At 40.4% G+C, this 25548-nt stretch overlaps 2 protein-coding genes across 5 annotated transcripts in view; one reads left to right on the top strand and one right to left on the bottom strand.

Moving 5' to 3' along the window:
• LOC143286817 (nuclear receptor subfamily 1 group D member 2-like) overlaps nt 1–25548 on the bottom strand; it is a 48565-nt gene that overhangs the window by 20686 nt on the left and 2331 nt on the right. The window contains exons 1-3 of one of the 2 annotated variants that reach the window (XM_076594622.1): nt 23912–23952; nt 16599–16776; nt 14580–14721 (exon numbers count right to left, since the gene is read on the bottom strand). In XM_076594622.1, the coding sequence (XP_076450737.1) occupies nt 14580–14721; nt 16599–16733 (277 nt within the window). In that variant the 5' untranslated portion in view covers nt 16734–16776; nt 23912–23952. Of the gene's footprint in view, nt 1–14579; nt 14722–16598; nt 16777–23911; nt 23953–25548 lie in introns of those variants that run through there. The other variant, XM_076594621.1, reaches the window with a different exon arrangement.
• LOC143286818 (uncharacterized) overlaps nt 24064–25548 on the top strand; it is a 48913-nt gene continuing 47428 nt past the window's right edge. For 2 of the 3 annotated variants that reach the window (XM_076594624.1, XM_076594626.1), the window contains exons 1-2: nt 24064–24379; nt 25250–25425. In XM_076594624.1, the coding sequence (XP_076450739.1) occupies nt 24064–24379; nt 25250–25425 (492 nt within the window). The remainder of the gene's footprint in view (nt 24380–25249; nt 25426–25548) is intronic. The other variant, XM_076594625.1, reaches the window with a different exon arrangement.

The raw sequence follows: 25548 nt of genomic DNA, 5'->3' as shown, positions 1-25548 counted from the left end.
TAAACATTTCTACTATGCTTATGAATAAATTTTGAACTATTATAACATTCATTATTCTTTTATAAGGTATTGCTGAAATGGCAATTTTTATAATGACAAACATTTGATATTGCTTTGCTTTCCTTTTTTTTTTTTTTTTTTTTTTTAAACACAGTAAAATATCGGATGATAATAAATATTTGGATCTTGAACAGAAACCAAAGAATTTATACTGTACTCCAAATAAAAATTTAAAAAATCATTCATTCTGTCACTGTCAGGCACTCTCACATTTTTACCACCACTTCTTGTTAAAGAAAATAATCATTCAGTCTTGCAGGCATTTTCACATTTCTACCACTCTTTGTTGTTTTGTGTCTGGTGTCTTGCTTTTCTGGTGAATTTTCTTCACATGTTTTGTTTGTTTGCTGGGGAACAAATCGATTGTTTCTGTCATCATCATTGTCACTATCACTTTCTTCTAAATGAGTATAGTATTTGTCATGTTTTGTTTGTGAGCTATTCTTTTGTGTGCTTTCATGTGTGGTTGACATTGTCTTTTGTTTGGAGTTGTCTGGGTTCATACTCATTTTCTCATTTACCTTTATCAGATCTCTTCTGTTTCTTCTCAATGTACTTTTCTCTGTTTGAACATAATATGATCTGGGTGTTTTTGCTGCTTTTACAACTCTTCCTGGTATCCAACCATTGTCATTCACATAGACTTTATCATCTGGTTTGAGTTTTGATAACTCCTTTGCTCCTTTGTCATAGTAGTCTTTTTGTTTCTTTTGTTTTTCTTTCAACTCTTTCTTGACTTTGTTTGATTTTTTCCTTTTGTGTTGCTTTGTTGGAACACTGAGTCTTGTTCTGAGTGTTCTGTTCATGAGTATCTCTGCTGGCGATGGAAGTGTACTGTTTATTGGTGTGGATCTGTAGTTCAGTACTGCCAGATACACATCTTGTCCACTGTCCCTAGCCTTTTTGAACAATTTTTTTAGTGTTTGTACCATTCTTTCTGCAAATCCATTTGATTGAGGATATTTGGGACTAGATGCAACATGTTTGAATTCCCATTTTTGTGCAAACATGTGAAACTCCTCACTTGTATACTGTGGACCATTGTCTGAGACTACTTCTTCAGGTATGCCTTGTCTGCTGAATATGGATTTCATGTATGTAATGACAGTTTTGCTTTTTGTGTCTGGAAGTAGTGCAAATTCAATGAATTTTGAATGATAATCTGCAATAAGCAAATAATCATGTCCTTCCCAAGTGAACAGATCTGTTTCTACTTTTTGCCATGGCTTTTCTGGTATATCATGATTCAGCAAAGGTTCTTTTTGTTGTTTGTTTCTGTACTTTATGCATGTTGCACACGTTGTGACAATGTTTTCAATTTGTTTATTCATGCCTGGCCAAAACATGTTTCTTCTTGCTCTGTTTTTACATTTCTCTATGCCTAAATGGCCCTCATGAATCCTTTCAAGCATTTCTGACTGCATTGATTTTGGAATTAGGATTCTGTTTGCCTTGAAAATTAGACCATCAATGACAGTTAGTTCTTCATTGTACTGAAAGTACTGTCTGATTTCTGCTGGTATATTTATTTTATTTGCAGGCCATCCTTTGTATATTTGTTCTTTGAGCATGACAAATTCAGGATCTTTGTTTGTTTCTTGTCTCATTTCTTCCAGTTTGTAATCTTTCACTTTTATATTTTCCAAAAGTGTGTTTACATGTATTCTGAGAATTTCCTCTTCCTCTGACTTTTTTGTTTGATACTGTGACTCTGTTGCTGTTGCTCTTGACAGTGTGTCTGCAACATACATTTCTTTTCCAGGTCTGTATGTTATGTCTAAATCATATCTTTGCAATCTCAACATGAGTCTCTGTATTCTGGGTGGACATCTGTTTAGTGGCTTTGACCAAATGCTTTCAATTGGTTTGTGATCTGTTTCAACCTTGCATTGTTTGCCATATATGTACTGATGAAATTTTTCGCATGCAAAGACAATAGCAAGTGTTTCCTTTTCTATCTGTGCATACTTTTGTTCTGTTTCTGTAAGTGCTCTGGAAGCATATGCAACAGGTTTTTCATTTTGCAGAAGTGCACATCCAAGACCAATGGAAGATGCATCTGTAGTGATTTTGACTGGTTTGTTTGGATTGTAATGAGCAAGTATGGGAACTTTAGTCAACATTTCCTTTGTTTTCTGGAATGCTTCCTCTTGTTCATGATTCCATTGCCAATCTGCTTTTTTCTGCAAAAGTCTGCGCATTGGTTCAGTGTAATCAGCCATCTGTGGAAAAAATTTTCCAAGATAATTTATCATCCCAAGATATCTTTGCAGATCTTTTTTGCATTTTGGTGAAGGCATGTTTGTAATGGCCTCAATCTTCTGTGGATCTGGTTTAATACCATCTTTGTTGATGATATGACCAACATATCTGATTTCCTTTCGTGAGAATTCACACTTCTTTTTCTTCAAGGTAAGATTTATCTTTTTTGCTCTCTCAAGAGTTGCTTTCAAAACATCATCATGTTCTTGTTGTGTGCGTCCTGATATCAGAATGTCATCAACCCAATTTTCAACTCTTGGAATGTCACTAAACAGCTGTTTGATTGTTTTGTGGAACACTTCACTAGAGCTAGCGAGACCCATTGGTAATCTTTTAAAAATGTATCTGCCAAATGGTGTCTGCATACAGCACAGCTTTGAGCTTTCCTCATCTAAGGGTATTTGCCAGAATCCACTTTGTGCATCTAGTTTTGTGAAGTATTCTGCTCCATCTAATTGTGCTGTAACTTCTTCAACTGTTGGCATGGCAAAATGCTCTCTTTTGATAGCTTTATTGAGATCTTTGGGATCCATACAAATCCTCAAAGTTTTGTCAGTTTTTTCCACCACCACCATGCTACTAACCCAATCTGTTGGACCTTCCTGTTTTTCAATGACACCTAGTTTTTCCATTCTGTCTAATTCTTCTTTGATTTTACCTTTCAATGCAAAAGGTACTTTTCTAGGAGGCTGTATGACAGGTGTGACTGTTTTGTCCACTTGAATGTGATGTGGTTTACTGAGACACCCTAATTCTTGAAATATTTCAGGGTAATCTGTTTGCACAGTGTCAGCATCAACAGTCAAGATTTGAATTATATTCAACTCTTTTGTTGATTCAAGTCCTATGAGCGCTGACTGATTTGTGTCTACCACAAAGAATTTGAGATTTTTGCCCATCACATCAATTTGACATGTGCCTGCAGTTTTCAGTGTGTTCCCTGAGTAACTGGTCAGTTTTGTTTTAGTCTTTTTTAGTGTAGGTTTTGTTGTGAATTTGTTGAATGTCTTTAGTGGCAAGATGTTTGCTTGAGCACCTGTATCAATTTTAAATTTGATACTTTGATTTTGAACATCTGCAGTGACAAACAATTCTTTTCCTTCTATTTTTGCTTTTGTATCTTTCACCTCTCCTACACTGTATTCGCTCTCTGAATCTGTATCTGAATCAGTTTCTGTGTCACTCTCAGTGCTTGATTTTTTATCATGCATGCCATGTATATTTTTTGTTTTTGTTTTACAGCATTGTTTGAAATGATTGTATTTTGAACACTTTGTGCATTTTTTTCCAAATGCTGGGCACTTTCTTTTTGCATGTGTGTATCCACATCTTGTGCATTTGATTTCTTTATCATCTTTTTCCTTTGCTTTGTCATGTTGCTTTTTGTCTTTTTCTTTCTTGTAACTGGTTCTGTGATTATGTCTTTTAATTTTGTGAACCTTTTCATCTGATGTTGTCATTTTTTGCATTTGTGATTTGGAACTTTCATGTGCTCTGCATATTTCAGTGCATTTTTCTAATGATAGATCTTTGATTTCAAGTAATTTTTGTCTAACAACATCATCATTCACTCCCACAACCATTCTGTCCCTAATCATTCTATTTTCTAGCTGATCAAAGTTACAAGTCTTGGCAAGTATTCTCAGGTCTGCTACATATTCTTCAATACTTTCTGTGTTGTTCTGTGATCTCTTGTTGAACACAAAATTTTTATAAACTTCGTTGGTTTCACCGACAAAAAATTCTTCATATTTTTTCATGACAGTGTCAATGTTTTCTTTTTCATCGTCGTTCACAAACGAGAAACCGTCAATAAGTTCGGCTGCTTCTTCACCAACGCATGACAGAAAAACTGCACATCTGTATTGCGGAGTTTCGTTTTGCAATCTTGTGGCGACTTCGAAGTTTTTCCACGCTCTTTTGAAACGTTTCCATTCTTTGATGGACGATCCATTCTTAATAGCTAATTTTGCTGGTGGAGGAACATTACATGTAACCTGTCGTCTTCTTGATCTTGATGAGCTGCTCGCTGTTCGATAGTCTTCTTCTTCAGACATTGCTTTTCTTTTAAATCTTCAATCGATTCCTGAACGATCGTTCTAGCGTCCTTGGTCACTAACGTCACAACGTGCTAGCAGCTTCCAGCAACAACGGTTTTACAGCTTCGTTTTTATTTCGAAACGATAATTTTCCGTTTAAAAACTCACGATCTTGTTACTGGATCCCACTTCTGACACCATGTTGTGTTTCTTTCATTGTATCAATATATACACATAAGAAACTAAATGTGGATTAACAAGATCTATTTATTGAAGAGAACGTTAAGTTGCCATCTTCCTGTCTAGTCGCCAACCAATCATATTTTTAGATAAACAATGATAACATGCATAAGGGAAGTAATTCAAATGTCACATCTCCCTTCTTCAGTATAATGTTCATTAAATCTACAATAATCACCTAGATTCTTACATTTAAACTTCTTCCACACATTCTTGGCATGCTTGTGGTCACTTTCTGATATATCCGTGTTGTTAAGTTTACTAAAGAAATGACTTTTCTTTGGTAGTTTCGTATTTTCGTATTTACTCCAATCGGTAATATATTCGTACGGAAAGACTCCTTTTCTCGTAACGAGCTTGAACTCCTCCTCATCTGTGAAACGTTTGCGCGTTAAAAACTTCTTATCATCCGGAAGGTTCTTCGCAAGCTGGTCGAGACTCGAACTCAAGAATGCGAAACTATCTAAAAACTTCAGTTTCAGTTTCAGTTTCAGTTGCTCAAGGAGGCGTCACTGCGCTCGGACAAACCATATACGCTACACCACATCTGCCAAGCAGATGCCTGACCAGCAGCGTAACCCAACGCGCTTAGTCAGGCCTTGAAAAAAAAAAAAAAAAAAAAAAAAAAAAAAGGGGGGGGGGGGAATAAATAATAGATAAGCTTACATACATAAATAAATAAATAAATAAATAATAATTATAATATAGAAAAAGGTAGTAGTAATAATAATAGTAATACTAATAAAATGATAATAATTAAAAAAAAAATAAATAAATAAATAAGACAACAATGGTGATAATTAAGCGAATGAATGCAAAATATGACGACACACATTCACACATACACCCACACATGCATAACAGAAATGCACCAAACATGCAGTTTCACAGATATGAAAGTACAGTCAAATACATATAAACGTACATGAGCTCCAACACACACACACACCCACACACACATTACCTTGCACCTCCTCCAACCCCCTCCTCCACACACTCATTTCTAGCCTACGTATCGCAGCTTCCACGGCACACACACACACACACACACACACAGACACACGCACGCAAACACACACTCACAGAGATGAACACTTACTTGTACAAGCACACACATATACGCCCATATCTCCCACCCCCAACCCCCACACATATATACAAAGATACATATATATATATATATATATATATATATATATATATATACACACACACCCCCGTACACAGATCTCTCCTGACACTTGTGTACACTTACACTCTCGCGCATTCACAAACGCACTCAAAAGCACAGACCCACACATCCACACAAACACACACATACACACACGCACAGAGGCTGCCAAGATGGATGGGAAAAGATCTCTGATGCCAAGAACGTGGCGTCTAGTGTGTTGCTCAGTCTATTGTATTTGGAAAGGCCCACAGAGACTCTGTTCCGTTTTGAAGAAATCTGCGCAATGTTGGTTTGGAAATGATGCCGATATTTGTTTGATTTGCAAAGCATCGTGCTCTACCTTTCATGTTAGACTTTCGGCCGCTCCCTCTCTCTGCTTTTATTTCTTTGAGGCGATCGATGGTGTGATGGCCTTGTACCTGTTCTTTTTGGTATTCTTTGACTTTTCTGAGGATTTCCGATTTTCCTAGATGTAGGCCGCTCGTTGGTGTTGCGTTACCAGCAAGTCTGTCAGCTCGCTCATTTCCCTTAACACCTGCATGTCCCGGGCAGTATGACCATGTGAGTTTTTTAATCTGAAAGTTGCGCATTGCCTTATGCCACTCTGGGCTTCCCATTCCGTTTTCAATTTTCTGTATGAGGTTCATTGAGTCGGTTAGAATCATGGCATGTTGGTTTCCGGGCGTATGGATGGACGATAGCCACTGGAGGGCATGTGTCGCAGCTTCAACTTCCATCGTTAGGCTGGAGGTTGTGACTTTGTAGGCAGCATTCTCTTCCCAAATTGTTTTTCCATTTTGTTTCGCAGTGAATCCCCAACCAGACTGGTCTTTGGTGACTGAGCCATCTGTGTATATGATGATGTCCTCTTCTTTACTGTTTTCTTCTATGAGTAGCTTCACTTCCGCATCTGTTTTGCCCTCTGGCCATTCCCGACAATGTCTTCCTAGAGTGGGTGAAATGACTGTGTTGAATAGATGGTTGAGGTTTTTGGGGTTTTTCTCCCATTCTTTTGCTTCTTTCAGGTCTTGTAGTCGGCATACTAGCTGGATTGTGTCTTCTGCTTGTCCCATCCATGATCTTCCTCGTCCTAGACGGCTGCCTTTTGGTTCTTTGACTGCGTCATGCAGTGGGTTTTGAGGGTTTTCTAATGCTTTGAAGTAGGTCTTGACCTGTTCTAACTTGTTTCTGGCCTGTACTGAAGGAAGGTCAAGCAGGTATCGCATGGTTTCTGTGGGCGTGTCTTTTGTTGTTCCAAGGATCAGCCTCATAGCTTCATTTTGTACTCTTTCTAATTTTAGGAGGTTGCTTTGAGACGGTGTTGTAAGCCCAAGTCCGTAGTCGATCACACTGAGGACGAGTGATTGGTATAGCAGGAAGAGGTGGCGTTGTTCAATTCCTTTGGTTGCCATTGCTTTTAAGACTGAAAGGCCCTTTTTGCATTTGAGAACAGTATTTTCCGTATGTTTTCTGAAGGTCAGCATCCTGTCGAAGTGTATTCCTAGGTAGCGTAGGCATTCAGTTTTCTCAATTTGAATTCCATCGAATGACACAGAAGGTGGTGATTTGCTCGCGGTTTTGTTGTTAAGGGTGCACAGCAACGTTTGGGCTTTCGCTGGATTGATGGAAGATCCTGTGTCTTTGCACCATTGAGCAATATTGTTTAGTTGTTTCTGGACGGCTTTAGTTCTTTCCTCAGCAACTTCAACCTTCCCCAACTGAATGTGATGTACTTCTCTTTATTATTCGCGATACACGTAATTCTACCACCACCTTTGTTCGCGAGCTCCGAAATGATCGCGTGAGAGTCGTAACCTTTGAGGTTGTGAAATAATATCGGTAACACAAATTCGTCGGGTTTTATTCTCAATTTAAGATTACACAATGCATGCGCGGCACCTCTATAGTTCCCTGTGATATGGTCATGATCTCTTACTTTATCATTTGCGAGTAGTTCCCCTCTACATATCTAACAAACTCGTTCGTTTTCAAACGATTTGTTATCTTTTTTGGTCATCTTTATTGGAACTGGTTTTTTCAATTCCTTGACAGTATGATAATATATTATTCGAAGTTTATCGAGAAAATGACTGACCGCATTCTCACAACGAAATAGTTGCGGTTTGTACGCCCTTCCATCAGACCTAACATGCACAAACCCGTATGACGAGATGATGTGTTCGCTTTCTTTGATGGTATTATTCGAATGGGAATCGTCTTTTATTTCTTTACAAATTGCCTCAAAATCAGCATATATCACATCACTAACTTGCATTTGTTTTTGAAAATTGGTAAATTTGATCATTTTTGTCTTCTCCGATGGCATTTCAACGCGAGAATAGTTCTTGTGGTTGATCTGCGCGCATCGCTTAACCTTCACCGTACTTGGTTATTTTCCCACTTATCCATATTTTGTGGGTCTCACAGACCCACACTCGCTAAAGAAGGAATCCAGAGCTTACCCCCTATTCATACATCGTGGGTCTGACAGACCCATACAAATTAATGTGGGCTTTTCCAACTTCAATAGACTGAGCAACACGTTCCTGTCATCAGATCTTTTCCCACCCCTCTTCCGGCCAATCAATAGCAGCCTCTGTATGTGTGTGTCTGTGTCTGTGTGTCTGTGTGTGGCAGCCTCTGTATGTGTGTGTGTGTGTATGTGTGGCAGCCTCTGTATATATATATATATATATATATTTGTGTGTGTGTGTGTGTGTGTGTATTTGTGTGCGTGCGCGAGCGTGTACGTATACACGTCAGGAGAGCTCTGTGCGCGCGCGCATGTGTGTGTGTGTTCGTGTGTGTGTAGAGGATGAGGTATGTGTGTGTTTGCATGTGTACTGTAGGAGCAACGGAATATTGGAATGTGCGGGTGTACACACACACACACACACACGCACGCACGCACACGCACGCACGCACGCACACACACACACACACACACACACACATATATATATATATGTCATCGTCAGGAAAAGGGATAGGCAAGATGTACGTGTAACAAAGACCATGTGCGGCGCCGAGTGTTGGACAGACCATCGCCTTGTAGTCTCGAAGCTGAATATTCGAATCCAGCCCAAGAGACGCCCCCAAGGCCAGAAGGCTCCAAAACGGCTTAACATCGCTAAGCTGAAAAACATCACCATCAAACAGTCCTTTGTGGAGCTGCTGGAAGATCGTCTGGAATCCGCCTCTCTGGACAACCAGAATGTGGAGTCTGACTGGAGGACCCTGCGTGAGCTGATCTATAGTACAGCTTCAGAGACCCTGGGGCCCATGACCAGAAAGCACAAAGACTGGTTTGATGAAAACTGTGATGAAATCAAGCAGCTTCTGGATGAGAAACGCCGTCTGCATCAAGCCTACCTCAGCAACCCAAAGTCCACATCAAAAAAGGATGCGTACGATGCCATCCGCAGGACTGTTCAGCAAAAGTTACGCCAGATGCAGGATAAGTGGCTGAGTGACAAAGCTGATGAGATCCAGGGATATGCTGACAGGCACGATATGAAGAGGTTCTATGATGCCTTAAAAGAAGTCTACGGCCCCACATCCTCAGGATCATCCCCCCTCCTCAGTGCAGATGGGAATACCTTGATCACCGAGAAGGAGAAAATTATCGAACGCTGGGCTGAGCACTTCAACAGTGTCTTAAATCGCCCTTCCTTCATAAATGATGAAGCCATAGACCGTCTCCCACAAGTCCCCATCAACGAAACACTGGACGATCCGCCAACACCTCTTGAGACCCAGAAAGCAATCCATCTGCTATCCAGTGGCAAAGCACCTGGCTCAGACTCCATACCAGCAGAGGTCTACAACGATGGAGGCACTGTGCTGACTGAGAAGCTCCATCAGCTGTACTCACTCATGTGGAAAGAAGAGATGATCCCCCAGGATTTCAAAGATGCATCTATCATTCACTTGTACAAGCGAAAGGGGAACCGGCAAGCCTGTGATAACCATCGGGGCATTTCCTTGCTCTCCATCGCAGGCAAGATACTTGCCAGGATCCTACTAAACCGCCTCACAGCACACCTTGACCAAGGTCATTTGCCTGAGAGCCAATGTGGATTCCGGAAAGAGCGCGGAACCACCGACATGGTGTTTGCTGCAAGGCAGCTGCAAGAGAAATGTCAGGAGCAAAATGCTGCTCTGTTCTCCACCTATGTCAACCTCACCAAGGCCTTCGACACCGTGAGTAGAGAGGGACTGTGGAAGATCATGGCCAAGTACGGATGCCCTACCAGCCGCCGTGGCGAAGTGGTTAGCGTCGCGGACTGACGGCTGGGAGGACGCGGGTTCGAATCCCAGCGGAGGTGGGTTTTTCGGCCCGTGGCCGGCTCCTACCCAGAGTTGAGTGTGCTGTGGGCTTAAATGGGGAGACTGGGACCACACAGTCGAGTGTCATCCACTTCAAGGATGCGTCTTTGGGTGTGTTGCTCTAATTACCTGACCAACACTGCAAGTGTCTGTATCTCTTGGGCCTGGTTAACGCCGGGATATCATTATGACAGGAAGCGTAGAGTACAGCCTTGTCACGCAGTCCCAAACCAAAATGGACCTCCATAGCAACATCGTCATCATCATCATCCTCCTCCTCCCCCTTCATCGTCATCAATATAAACAAAATAGTCTCAAAGTCTGTGACCTTTCATGCCCTGCTCTCATGGTGACCTGTTTCGATACCCCTCCACTTCCGTGCTTTGAGTGAGTCCTGTCAATGTCGTCAGTGTCGGCAGATTCATGGGGGGGCTGTTGTTTGAGGGACGTGGTGGCGGTCTCCACTCTGGGAGAGACGCTCGCTCAGTCTCGCTCCGCGACTAAGCCATTATTGTCGTTAGTAGGGGGCTTAGTAGGTGGTGTCCTAAGTACGTTAAAACAGAACAGGCACCACTGAACACCACTGAAGTGACTCAGCAGCAGTGCAGGGTCTCCTCTGGTGTGTGGCCTCCAGGCGACCTAACATCGATGGTTCCCTGTGGACTGCCGACGCTGGGACTGCGACGGACGAACCCGGGTGTGGCCGTGTATGGGGGAATCTAAATGAGCGGCGTGGGAGTAATGCCACTGAAACGGCGCAGATGATGGGGCAGCAAAACAAAAAACAAAAAAAAAAAAAAAGTACGGATGCCCTCGGAAATTTATTTCCTTGGTCAGCCAGTTCCATGAAGGCATGCAGGCTCGAGTCCAGGACAATGGCGAAACATCTGCTCCTTTTGTTGTCACAAAATTAATGGTGTCAAGCAAGGCTGCGTCCTGGCTCCAACGCTGTTCAGCCTCATGTTCTCTGCAATGCTTACTGATGCCTTCAGAGATGGCGATGTTGGAATCGACCTAAAGTATCGAACAGATGGCAAGCTAACTTGATGGCAATTAATAAACTTGATAATCATCAAAATATAACTTGCCTGAGGCAATGACACCGGTAGCCTGCTGTACTGTTGTGTTCTCCGTGAGAGCCGGATGCGATGTGCCAGCCAACTACAGAAGCAGTGAGGTAGCCTATGTGTCATCAGTCATGTACGCACAATCACTTCGTTCCACGTAGTACAAAGGGATTATTGGTTTGTTCCCTTCTTTTGCGAGTATGGGTCTGAGAGACCCACGAATTACGAATAAGGGTACTTAGTGTTTTCTCTTCTTTGGGGAGTATGGGTCTGTAAGACCCACAACGTAGGAATGCAGGTAAAAATTTTCACAATTACGTAACTGATTAACTAATCAGTTAAAGTGTACATTAATTTACTAAAATGATGCATATGTTGTGACAACAAAAGTCATGAAATTTCAAATTAATCGGACACCAAATATATTTTAAAGGCATTTTTTAAGGCAAAAATGGGTCTGTCAGACCCACAAAGTACGGTGAAGGTTAATATGTTCTAAAAGTTCTGATGATGTTGTACCTGTCAAGCAATACTCACAAAAGTACATGGCTGCTTTGTGTTTGTTTGTATTACTAAGTAGTCTGTTAAAGTTCTTAATATAAGTATAATGTTGTCCACCATTTTCATTTTCTATAAGAAGAAGTTTAATACGCTCCATGTTGGCGGGCTGTTTTGATATTCTTGCACGTTCAATCGTTTTATTTTTTAAATAGTATACATTAATAGCAATATTATTTTGAGTCTCAATCTTTGTAATTTGTTTTATAGGTGTAGGAAAGTCAATATTTTCAAAATTTAACCCATCATCAGAAGGATAGGAATAAGTTAAATTAGAATTCGCTTTTGCTGGAAACTTGTGTGCACGTAAACAATGTCTTATACATTGATCATCTTTATTTTTAATATTAATCACAGCTCTTTTATTTTTTAACCACTGTGGTGATTCAATAAAGGATCCTGGAGATGTAATAGAAACTCTATTCACCCATAAACTAAAGATTCTTTTAATGAACCATCCTGAACCTTCATTTGTAAAATTTTCTATTTTTAACATAATATGTTTTATTTGTTTTTCAATATCTTGATCATCAACAACATCAATAATACTTTGATATTCCGATCGAAATACAGCTACAGTAGTATCATTATTTTTAATTTGAGCAAACTCCACCGTTAAAACAATATTTTGTTTGGTCAGTGGAATAGCTCTTTGGTTAATAGTGTCCACTTTACTCATCATAAACGAAAGCGGATCTATTTCATTTGGAAGAGCCGCAAGTTTATAATTTTTAATAATACTACCAAACTCCTCCGTGGATTCAGCTTTATGTTGTAGTTTACGTATATTTTTAATAAGTTCATCTTTTTTCATTCTACTAAAACCACGAATTTTGAGCTTTCGTGCAATATCTTTAAGCGTAGCATTGGTCTCCCCCTCCAAAGCATCAAACCCCAGTGCTTTAATCAACTCAGTTTTATTCATAGATTCATGATTAGGAATCTCTTTTCTTGAAGCGAGATCACGGTAATATTTTTCAGAATATCGTTGCACCATTTTTTTTTTTTCTCTATATATACTATTATATTTTTTTCTCTAATAGGATTTTTTTACAAGTTGATCAATCTCTGAATCCAATGATTACTCCACCAAAGGGTGGAATATACCCTCTTGAATAAGTTTCAAAAGGGTCAATTTCATCATCGTCATCATCATCATCCTCAGAGTCGCTTGAATGTTCTCCACAATCGGGTATAGGATCAATCTTTTTTCTCATGGGAGGAGGCTTCTCTTTTTTATGCTTACATTTACAACAAATAACATACTTCGTACGTACATAAAGGTTGCATTTTATACAAAGTACTGGAAGTGACATTCCTTTTCTATGACATTTAATATGATCTTTACAATAGAGCCCCATGCAAGCTCGACCGCATACTCTATTTGTTTTAACTTGGGGGTACTCACAAATGTTATGTGGAAAAGGCATTATTTTTTCTATATATACAATATAATCTTTTCTCTAATAGGGTGATCACAATCTTCGCGCGCGGGTGGGAAGATACGCGGAGGCAGGCTGTGCGCGCGGGAAGATACGCGGAGGCAGGCTGTGCGCGGGACCACTCCCACTACACACGCCGTGCGGTCGCTTGCCAGCACACACGGGGAACGGGGCGACCGTTTCGCTCTCCATACACGTAACTGGTTATAACTGGTTTTAACTAGATTTTTTTTTTTTTATGCTTGAGGGCGGTATTGCGCGGTTTTGGGCTGGGGTCGGTTGTATATAGAACCCCCATGACCGTTTCGCTCTCCATACACATATCCAACCATCATTTTTTTTTTTTTTTTTTTATCTTGTGATTTGGCTCTCCATACACATATTTAAGCCGTTTTCGTTTTTATGGTTTAAGGCGTTGTTACACCTTTTTAAGCTGAAAAAACCCGATCGCACGGGTTTTTTTTTTTATGCTTGAGGGCGTTGTTGGGCCTTATTAACGCCAAAATCGTTGTATATAGAACCCCCATCCCTTATACTACTAAAAAAGATAAAATATGAAGGTAAAAAACATAACCGCACTCTACTTACAGTCCACTAACCACATTTATATTTTAATTAATCTGGTGTTGTTGTTTCTTTTAAATGAGCATGCTGGCACAGCTGCAACTGAACCATCACAATCAATGTCCCTATAAACCAACTGCTGCAGGATATAAAATATAATGAGCTCAGAAATAATTAACAAATTAAATCAGTTCATTTATAAAAGCTGTTGCCCTTTAATGCTTGGGTGTATGATGGATTATTTCAATAAAAATATTCAAAATGCTGGATAAACAGGACAATTTCTAAACACTCATTTAACAAACACTCTGACAGTAAACTGTGCAGACATAATTTTGTCATAAATGCTGACATACGGTCTATACCAGTTTCTGGAGCTGATATGTGTGCACACGTGTGTGGTATAGAATTAAAACTGAATTAAAGTATTAAAAAGAAGGAAAAAATGAGAATATATATATATATATATATATATATATATATATATATATATATATATATATATATATATATATCTTTGTGTGTGTGTGTGTGTGTGGATCAATCCAGAGAGAGAGAGGTAGGTGGGAGAAAAAGAAAAATCAAGTCTTCTTCTGCTGCATTCATGGGCTTCAATTGCCATGTTAACAAGTATCATTATGCGGCCTTGCTCCATTTCTTGGGATGTGTACACAGTTAATGCTTACTTAACCCACTGAACACTTGCACACATTACATGATCTTAAGTATTCATCTTTGATCTTCTCCAAGTGCACACACTTAGGCTTAAAGTCCAGTGCTGTAACCATTTGGCAAGACTGTCAAACAGATACAGAGACAAGGGTTAAAGGCTAGCACAACATACCCTCTTTGGACATGCCCACAGCCAGGCATTTTCTGTGTCGACACTTGGGACAGATATGTCGCTTTCCAGCCTGGATGTTACAGTTGCCACTTCCCAGGCATTTATATGGCTTTTCCCGCAGTAAGCTTCTTCGAAAGAACCCCTGGACAGGAAAAAAAAGGAAACAAACAGAAGGAAACCCTTAGAACGTAAAGAGAAAAGAAAACTTTGGGGCATTGGATGAGAGATAAATGGGTTGGGTTGGTGGTGGGGAAGGGTGGGGGTGAGGGTAAGGGAAGGGTGGGGGAAGTAAAAAGGGATGGGGTATGTTTGGGGGAAGTTAAAGGCAAATCTACTATAAAGCCTTCACAGTATGGTACAGCTTACAGCTTTACAACTGTTGCAAATTTAAAATCTGTTTATCAAAACATGAAGCCACCACTACTGGTTACAAAATGCCTTTTTAGTTTTAACAATCTGTTGTCCACCACATGGCCCGTATCCCCTCCCTACACAGTCTGCTACTTAACTGTTGGCTGTATTCACAAGGTGTCCAAAACATTACCCTGATTAACTTGAGGGGGAAAAAAAACACATAAAAAAACAGATATACAAATGGTTTTTTGTGTGTATTTAAATGTTAATTATTTACCAGGTATTTATGAATATGCGTGTGTGTGTGTGCACGCACGCATGCATGTGTGTGTGTATATTATATATACATAATACATGTACATATGCACATACACACACATATTCATGCATCACACACACACACACACACAAACACACACATACACACACAGATGTCAACACTAAAATAACATATATTTATGTAAAGCTGAATTTTGTGAGGAAACAAAACAAAGCACATTCACATCAGTCTTTCACATGAATGTATAACTGATTCAGAGGGATGGAAAAACAAACAAACAAAAATGAAGACAAACCTTTTAATATATGAAAACAGGAAAGCTAGAGAAACTATAGACCAGAAAGAGGAAGGGTACAGGGGTATGAGGGGGTATTTTGGAAAGAGGCATAGGGTTTGAGGCCAGACTTGCAAGATCTGAGTCCAAAGATCTGACAAAGGTCCCAGTATAAGGTTCCGGAGACAGGTGTCAAAGTGGTGGCCAACTGTCAAATGCTTGAATCTGGGAATCCAGAAACAAAGTGGGTCTGACGCTGAACACAGATAATATGACATGATATAGATGTGAAGGCAGTCAAAGAGATAGGAAGGGGCAGATTTATTTAGGTGTTTATTACAGACGGTGCTGTCTTGCACTTTATTCTGTGTGAGACTTGGAGATAATGGAAAGACTTCAATGTCAAATGGACTATGGAGACGGGAAAGAAGAACTGAATGGTCTGTTATGCCAAAGGTGGCTGACAATTGGAGAAGAGTGAGAAGCGAGATTTTTCCTGAGTTGGAGGATAACTGCAGATTGTTCAGGATATGGTTAGGAGAGTGGTTTCAGTGCTGTGATCAGCATAATGGGCACACGACAAATGGTGGAGGAGATTGCTGAAGCGAAGGTGTTATTGAGTTGCTTCAGAACAGCTTTTTCTAAATGTTTTGACAAGCAAGGAAAATAAAGAACAAGCTGTAAAAAAAAAAGGGGGGGGAGTGGGGTGTGTGTGTGTGTGTGGGGGGGGGGGGGGGGGGGGTCAAGGTTAGGTTTCTTAAGAAGAGGCTGCATGATTGCAGTTTTGAAAATGGGTAGAGAAGTTCCTGAAATATGAGACGAATTGACAATTTTGGTGATTGTAATGAGAAGCTATGAGACAAACTGGGAAAAGAGAAGTTGGTATAGGATCAAGCTCACAGGATTTTAGTGTCATTCCTTTTGGATATCTAGGATTTCTGTCTCAGTCGTGGGATTGAAGGAAGAGATGTTTTTTTCAGTACCAACAGGAGCTGACATGATGGAGTAAAGAGATTCAGTGGATGAACACACACACACACACACACACACACACACACACACACACACACACACTGTAAAACATACAATTATGATGCATGATGATGTGTACCTTGCAAGCCTCACAAGTATTGACACCATAATGAAAGCCTGCTGCTGGTTCCAGGCACACTTTACAGGGAGGAAGCAAGGAAGTGTTTGTTGGCGTTGTACGTGTTTTCTTTTCCTTCAGCTTCTCACGTGCCATTGTCAGCAGAGATTCTGATATATCTCTCGGTCTTTTCCCTGCCCTGTGAAGCCACAATGATATAAAAATGATCTTGCTTTCCAGATCAAATTCTTTCTTTTTTGCTTTTCTTACTGCATTTATTCATACTGCTCATCTCAAATCTCAATATGCAGCCATACCTAGGCACATATGTCACAGCAACAGCAATTATGGTATACAGGGAGACATCAAAGTTTGGTTGCTGTGAGCCCACACACCAGAGTAGACCTTGCACTGCTGTTAATGTTCAGCACCAGAGTAGACCTCGCAATGCTGATAGTGTTCAATTGCATCTATTCTGATTCAACACATGCAGGACAAAACTTACCAATCTCCCTTTACTGATGACAATAATTCAAGAAACAAACTGAACAAGTGAGAGATAAAGAAAACAGCAATGCTGGTTAGGGCATTTGAATAAATCTTCTACATACACATCAGTAAAGTGGATGAAATTCAACTGTATGGTCCTTACCTTCCCGTTTGAGTCCACAGAACACTCAACTTTGGATAAAATAAGAAGATGGTCATAGGCTGAAAAATTCCTCCCAGCCATTAAGCAATCCAAAATGTGAACAACTTCATGATATATGATGGCTGGTCACATAAAAACTTAAAATGTACATGTGTGTGAGATGATTGCATAGATCACTTCCATGGCTGGTACTGTACCCTGAGTCCATAGGTCGAATTATTTGTCCACAAGTGAATTTTGAAGTGCTAAGTTTCCTTTTGTGGCTGCATGGTCTTGACTCTGTGTTTACCCCTGCCTGCTTGCGATTTCAATTTGTGTTGGCTGTAGAATTTTCACAATGGCTGTTTAATAAGTTCTGAAATGTGGCTTTCTGAGTACAACTGCAGGCGAGCAGTCCAGTCCAGGTTCTTGAAGTAGGTACCCTTCCTCATTCAACTTTGGTACAATAAGAAGATGGTCATATGCTGAAAAATTCTTCCCATATTCAATCACATCTCAAAGTAAGTGCTTCTGCTGCAGTGAGAGTGCTGGCATTGTTATGGTGGAGCGGCAGGCCGTGGATTTTCATATGTAGGTGGTGCTTACATTTCGAAGAGCTAGGGTAAACAATGGTTGATATGGTTGACATATCAGTGCTGGCTTCCTTTCCTTGAGAGATACCATCGCTACAAGACCAGATTTGGAGACAAAACTCGCCACCATTTGTTTGCCAGGACTCCTAGATCTCTCACCTGGGAAAACCCACATAGCCAACTACTGCTTGGTTCCAAGATCATACTGAAAGGCCCATGTTTCGTCACCAGACAGGACTTCCCAGACATGATTTGAATGTCCCCCACTGAATTTCCTTAGCATGACATATGTATACCATTCTACTCTAACCCTCTTGCCCTCCTTAGTTAAATTGTGAGAGACCCCACAGCCACCAATCTGATCATGCAGAACTGTACTCAGGTTTCCCATTGAAATGCCCAGTTCATGCTGTATTTCATGGTATGCTATTCTGGGATTGTCTTTACACAGTACTGTCCTTGGTAGCTGCTGTTACTGGACAGCTGGTACAATGGTTATCTTTCAGTGTCAGTCTTCCAAGCTGAAATTCTTTGTACCACTTGAAAACTGAGGCCATGGAAGTGGAAGCAGACAGTTTCCCAAAACACTTTGACAAGCTCCTAAGGCATTCATCTGGAACCATGCCTTTCTGAATGATGTATAAAACCATTGCACAAAAATCATGTCAGCTCTGTTCAGTGTTGGCTTTAGAAGCACGGTCACCCTGGATTAACGTTTAGCCATGCAGTTAAAAATTCAACAGTCAGGTGTTCTTGAAAATAGGTGTGCATGCAATGGTGAAAATGCCAATGATCATGACACAATAATGTCTTTCATCACTTCATAAGTTAAGTCACATCTCAGAATTTATTGGAAAGCCCAAGGTTGCATTGTACTGTACTGTACTGTACTGTACTGTATCATATCATATCATACCATACCATATTGTATTGTGTTTAGTCACAACAGATTTCTCTATGTGGAATTCTGGATGCTCACCCAAGGGTGATTTGTCACACAGTATAGCACCATCTTTTTTTTTCTTTTTTCTTTTTCTTTTTTTTTTTTGCCTGCAAGTGTATTGGTTTTACTATCAAAGTGAATTTTTCTTCAGAATTTTGCCAGGGACAACCCCAGTTTGATGCCATGCTTTATCTTTTATTTTTTACATATACTAACTACAAACTGCACATGGGACTTTGGTTTATCATATTAGCACCTAAAAGACTAGACCCAGATCAACACTCAAGGTCTTATGGAGGGGGAGTGGTGAAGCGAAAGTTTGTGATGTGATGGAGAAAAATCAAATCATTCATACAATGAACAATGTGATGGAGAAAAATCAAATCATTCATACAATCAACATTGTGATGGAGAAAAATCAAATCATTCATACAATCAACATTGTGATGGAGAAAAATCAAATCATTCATACAATCAACAATGTGATGGAGAAAAATCAAATCATTCATACAATCAACAAACACAAATTGCTGAGGATTCAGCCACTGGGAAGCAGAAGCTGGAAGTTCCCGTCCCAGTCATTTATTCAAACTGACATCCAACCCCAATACAAAGATACTACGTCCTACTAGCCATACCCAATTATAAGATCACACATCCAACTGAGAGTAAATATTCTGGTCCATGTGTGACTCAAACCTGTAGATACTCGCTTCTTAGTTAAGTGCATTTCCACTATGTCACCACTCTACCGAATTACTCAGGTTATACAATTCCTGCTGTTGTTTTCAAGGTCTGTGAGTCTGTCATTAGAGTGTTTTGGGGATGGCAGATCTAGTATCTCCATCCAGGTACCCATTCACACCAAGGTGGAGTGAGGAAACTCTGAATAAATTGCTTTTCCGATGGATACAACACCCTGCTGGAATGTGGCCTTGAACTCTGATCACTGGTGAATACACAATCCAAAGTTCAATGCTAAACTGAATCTGTCACAGGGCCCCCCATGTTTAGATCACTGTTAAGTATCAACTGAAAGGGGTGGTAATTCACACAGAAAAATGTACAGGAAGTCTGAAAGAATGCAAAAAACTTGTATTTAGAATGTTTTTGCCTCTTTCAGTTTTAGTTAATCAAATAATTAATTGATTGATATCTTTCATTCTTTGATATGTCACATATTCTAATTTCTATTTACCTATTTTTTGTATCTTCCTATCCCTCAGTGAGTCAGCCATACTGTGTGGTTTGTGTATGGGCATGTGCGTGTGTGGGGATGCATGTGTGTGAAGATGTCAATTGTTCATCAGCCTTGTTGCCCAGATGTTTTTTCAAAGGGTACAAGCATACTTTGCACAGTTTAGTAATAACCCATATATGAATGTAAAGCCAACCTCACATCTCCCTTTTTCCTTTGTAAATTTGAAATTATCAGTGGCCATTCACTTTACTATTAACCTGAATAACTTTAATATCTAACACATAAATAATCAAGAATTAAGTCTTGTTTGTATTTGTTTAAAGCACATTTTCTTTTCTAACAACTGTTCATTCGGCACCATTTATGGTATCTTTTCACTTTGCTGTTGGTATCTTGAACACAGTTTATAGCACAGTCTTTTTTTTCAAAACTGTTTATAGTGCAGAGCAGTAGTATGTCCAAAGGCACAGTTCATAATTGTAAACTATAGCACATTCACCGGCACTGTCTTTATTCTATTTTGTAAATTTAGAAATTGTCTTTCTTTCTTTCCCTGTCACCCTAATCTTAAAAAAAAGAAAAAGAAAAGAAAAAAAGGGGCCACTGTTAATTCTACCTTTAAACTAGACTTAAACTATCATTAATGTCACTTCAGTTCAACAGTTCAAAGGTCTAATCTATCCGGCTTCTTTATTTCCCTGCCAAATCTGGTGTAGGTTGTTGGCTTGGGATCATGTGTTGGCTTCAGGTGTTGCACAATGGCTGCTGGTAGCTGGTGTTGAGCTGGGGCTGTTGGCTTCCATGCTGGCAGCTCTGGTTTCAGTGACTGCTGGTTGTTGTAGGTGAACGCCTGATTCCTAGTTGGTAGTGGTTTTGATGGCTGGTGGTGGTGGTTGTTTGGCACCCGCTTCCAGCGTGATGGCAGGTTCAGCACTGGCAGCTTCGGCGAAGGTGGCTTCAACAATGGCAGCTTTGGCGAAGAGGGCTTTTTGACCATATAGAAGGGATCATAGAAGGCAGGAGGATTGGATGGGTTTTGGACATGTGGTGGTTTGGAAGGACCTTAGACTTGGGGATGGTCAATGGAATCAGCATCAGGGGCATTTTTGGGAAAGAGTGGGCTCTCCCTAGGATGAAGGATAGACAGTTTTTTGTTGAGCTGTCTGGGGATCAGGGATAGGCGGTTTCGGTGCTGTCTCCTGAATGGTGTGGAAACCTCATAGGAACTGTTCCCAAGACATCGCACAACAGTTCCTGGCACGTTTTGCGGTTTTACCCACACTGGCTGGTTTGGTACAAGGGGTGTAGCGTCTTTGGCACAATGCTTTTTATCAAAGGTCACTTTCAGTTTGTTTTTCTGTCACTCGTTTCTGGCACGAAAGTTTGTTGGCTGGGCTGGCTAAAATTTAGATTTCAACATGGGAACTGTGGTTCGTAGCTTCCTTCCTATCAGGATTTCTGCTGGGCTGCTACCTATCTAAAGAGGTGTTGCACGATATATTAGCATGGCCATGTAAGGGTCGTCAGTCTTCATCATTTGTTTGACTGTTTGTATGGCTCTCTCAGCTTCACTGTTTGACTGGGGTTAGTATGGACTACTGGTTGTGTGGCAGAAGCCATAGTGTTGTGCAAAGTTGCTAAAATGATGACTGCTAAATTGGGGACCAATGTCTGAAACAATTTCTTCTGGGATACCATGTCTGGAAAAGATGCTTTTCATGTGGTTTACTACAAAGCTTGCTCTGGTGTCTTTGTGATGTGCGATTTCAATGAGCCTTGAGTAGTTGTCTATGACTAGTAGGTACTGCTCTTTGTTCAATTCGAACAAGTCTGTACCCACTTTTTGCCATGGGTGTTCTGGTATAGGTGTAGGTATGAGTGGTTCAGGTATGAAGCGTCTCTCTTGAATACAGAGATGGCAGTTTTCTGCAAGTGTTTCTATTTGAGTGCTGAGTCCTGGCCACCAGATGCTTTCACGAGCAAGGGCACATCACTTTACAATGCCCTGGTGTCCCTGGTGAATTCATTGAAGCATTTCTTGCTGTAACTTGTCTGGTATGACCAGTCTTGTGCAGTAGAGAAGTAGATCTTCTTGTATGCTGAGGTCGTAGCGTACTGTCCAATAAGAGCTTGGCCATCCTGACTTGCAGCAGTACAACAGTTTCTGGCAAACTTCATCTTAGTTCTGGCAGCGCTTGATCTCTTCCAATTTTCGGTCTGTGGCTGGGAGGTTTTGTATCACCTGGTTAACATGGAGCTCGACTACTTCCGCTAGTTCCTTTTTTTCTTCTTTGGGTGGAAGCTGGAAAGGGGCACGAGAGAGTGCATCTGCTGAGGTCGATTCTTTCCCCTGGTGCAGATGATGTAATTGAACGTCATCATTTTCATCCAGAGACTTTGCAGTCTGGGGGAAAGTTCGTTGAGGCTTTTCATTTTCAGTAGTGAAAGGGTAGAACACCAGTTTGTACTTTCCATCATCCTGCTTCAGAGACATCACTGCTACCAGGCCATACGACGAGGCATCTGCTGAGATTTTTTGTTGAATGATTGGGGTCGTAGTGTGCCAGAATCGGGGCAGCGATCAATTTTTCTTGGATTTTCTTGAAAGCTTCCTGCTGCTGGCTTCCCCAGTTCCACTTGTCTTATTTCAAAAGCTCTCTCAGAGACTTGGTGTCTTCCGCAAAAGTACATCCCGTAAATCTGGATACATGGTTGGCCATCCCGAGAAATCTCCTGAGTTCCGTTATATCTGTCAGTGGCGTGAAGTTTGTTATGGCTTTCACCTTCTCTGGGTCAATGGTGATTCCTTCCACTGAGATAACGTGTCCGAGGAATTTCACCCTTGTTAAAATGGCACTTGTCTTCTGTGAGGGTGACATCCGCCTCTTCTAGTTTGTGCAGATCAGCACTGAGACATTTATCATGCTCATCTTGTGACTTCCCGTGGATCAGAACATTATCAATGTCTCAAAATTGTTCCTTCTTGATCTGCTACCAGATGCATCATGTTGCATTGAAAATGTGTTAAAAAGTGTTAGTATCTTTTGCAAATTTAACTGAAGGTGGATGTTGTGCCTGTGATGTGCCTGTATTGTAAAGATATTGTGCCTGTGATGGATGGATGATCACTATGGCAAAAGAACACACTGTTAGAAATTCGGTCAACATAGATCAGTAGCTGTCAGATGTAACAACCCATACGTGAACATAAAACTAACCTCACACATACAAGCATAATCATGCACACACATGCATGTACATCGATCAGCGCCTTCAATCCCCCTTTCCCAACCTCCACCTACTCAAAACACACATATAGAGCATATCCCACTTCCTCCATACTTTTAACATCAATTCCTCTCCACCCCCATCTTGCCCCATCATCCCCTCTCCTCACATATCTTGCCAAGAGAGAGATTCTTGAAGAACTGTTATCATCTATTATTCTTCTGCACTCAAGACACATGTAGAGCAATGTTGTTTGCCATTTGGCTGGCATGTTCAGATGTTAGTAGTAGTAGCAGTAGGGACTGGCATTTTGACTTTAGGCCTCGTGGCCTATAAAAGTCCACTCTTTGTATTAGTATCTTTTTGGTCTGCACTGCATGCTTAATTTTTTTTATATATCAAAACAATTATTCGTTAAATTCATAAACATATTACCAAAATTTGGATCGAAGTCCAGAAAGTTCTTAAAAGTGTTAGTATCTTTTGCAAATTTAACTGAAGGTGGATGCTGTGCCTGTGATGTGCCTGTATTGTAAAGATGTGCCTGTGATGGATGGATGATTCATCGATGATCACTATGGCAAAAGAACACACTGTTAGTAATTCGGTCAACATAGATCAGTAGTTGTCAGACGTAAATGTTCAAAACACGCGCACGCGAAAACGTCTGACATCCAACTGGAACAAAAATAAAAAAAGAGAGAGAAAATATTGCGAAAATGACAAAACAACCTGTACCTTTGACCTCATGTGCGTTGTTAGGTTGTCAAGCGATCGACCTTGAAACCGGAAGGCTTACGAGTCCAGTATGGGAACAGTCCCAATACAGAATGGTTGCTTTTTCTTCTTTCTTTTTCTTTTTTCTGCCTCGCTTTTCTTATCTCAAGTAAATGTTATCATTTCTGCCCATTCTATGCACTAAAAATGAATACAACAAATCGTATGCTTACAAAAAAATGTTTGATTTATTTCTTTTTTCCCTTACACTGTTGCTAGTTTCAGTTTGTTTCACATGGACAAAACGGGAATCCTGGCTCCCAAATATCCCCATTGCAGGCAGCAGAAAAAAAATAATGATACGGGGTGAAAAAGTGGACCAGTCGTGTTCCTGCAAACATAGGTCACACGGCAGTTGTGTTCGCTCGGACAGACAGCGGTGGACGTCTGTGGCAGGCGGTTTCACACTGGATACATGTAAGCTTACAGGTTAGCACGGTTTCTGTCATGGTTTGCTAAGATTGAAGCACACACACACACCTTTTCAATCTTTCACGGTTTTGTTGTTTTGTTCAGAAACCATAGCGTTGTTTTCTTAAGAACTGAGAAATCACTCGGTTTCTGAGGTGGGTATATATCTGTTGAAAAGAGTTAAAGACATTGAAAAAGAACAGCCATTTACTTCTTTGTGATTAAACAGAAAGTTTCTTTATGAGCCAAGTTGGTATTGTCATTTGATTAGTTTCCAGATTCACCCACCCACCCACGACGCACACACCCCTTCACCCCAGTATATCAAGTTTTAGAAATATTTGTTTATTACCATCCGACCATCGGACCTCGGCTTTATACAATAGTATCGTGAAATTAATCTGATGATTGTGGATACTCAAACGGAAGAAGAAGAAGTATGTTATTTTCATGTACAGGTCTCATTCAATATTTTTCTGAACCTCTCCCCCCCACCCCCACCCCCGCGCCCGCGCCTCTTTGCACATATCCTCGCACACAAGGACAGAAATTTTGATGCTTTGTCTATATATATATATATATATATATATATATATATATACATATATATATATATATATATATACACATATATATACACATATATATAATATATTCATTCATGCCTGTCAAGTTCATGCTCATGGACCCCACTTTATCATAACATGTGAAACAAGACTAGCACACAGATTATGATTCATGATTCAGGCCATGGAAAAATAAATCTGGTTCTGAATCAAGAAAAATATGACATTGTTTTCAAGGCAGACACTATGTCACTCTGCCTGTCGGCAATATTTCTCTGCATATTTCAGTTTTGTGAATTGATCCAATTTTGATTTTCATCAGTCATGGTGAGACAACCCAGGAAGAAGGTTGCAGAGGAGAGAGATGATGACCGGGTGGTGAAGCCAGCCAAAAAACGCACCGCCCCCACAAACACGTCCTTGCTTCCACCATGCAAAGTGTGCCTGGAACCAGCTGCAGGTTTCCATTATGGTGCCAATACGTGTGAAGCTTGCAAGGTATGTTTTTGTTTATTTGTTATTTTGCTGCCCCATCGACTGTGTTTCAGTGTTCTTACTCCCATGCAGCCCTGATATGTCCTCCGCACAGTATCACCCCACCTAGTTTATTAAATTATCCCA

The sequence above is a fragment of the Babylonia areolata genome, chromosome 10 (assembly GCF_041734735.1).
Source record: "Babylonia areolata isolate BAREFJ2019XMU chromosome 10, ASM4173473v1, whole genome shotgun sequence".
Taxonomy (NCBI): domain Eukaryota; kingdom Metazoa; phylum Mollusca; class Gastropoda; order Neogastropoda; family Buccinidae; genus Babylonia; species Babylonia areolata.
The sequence above is the reverse complement of the archived record's forward strand: the minus strand, read 5'-3'. Positions and strand labels throughout refer to the sequence as shown.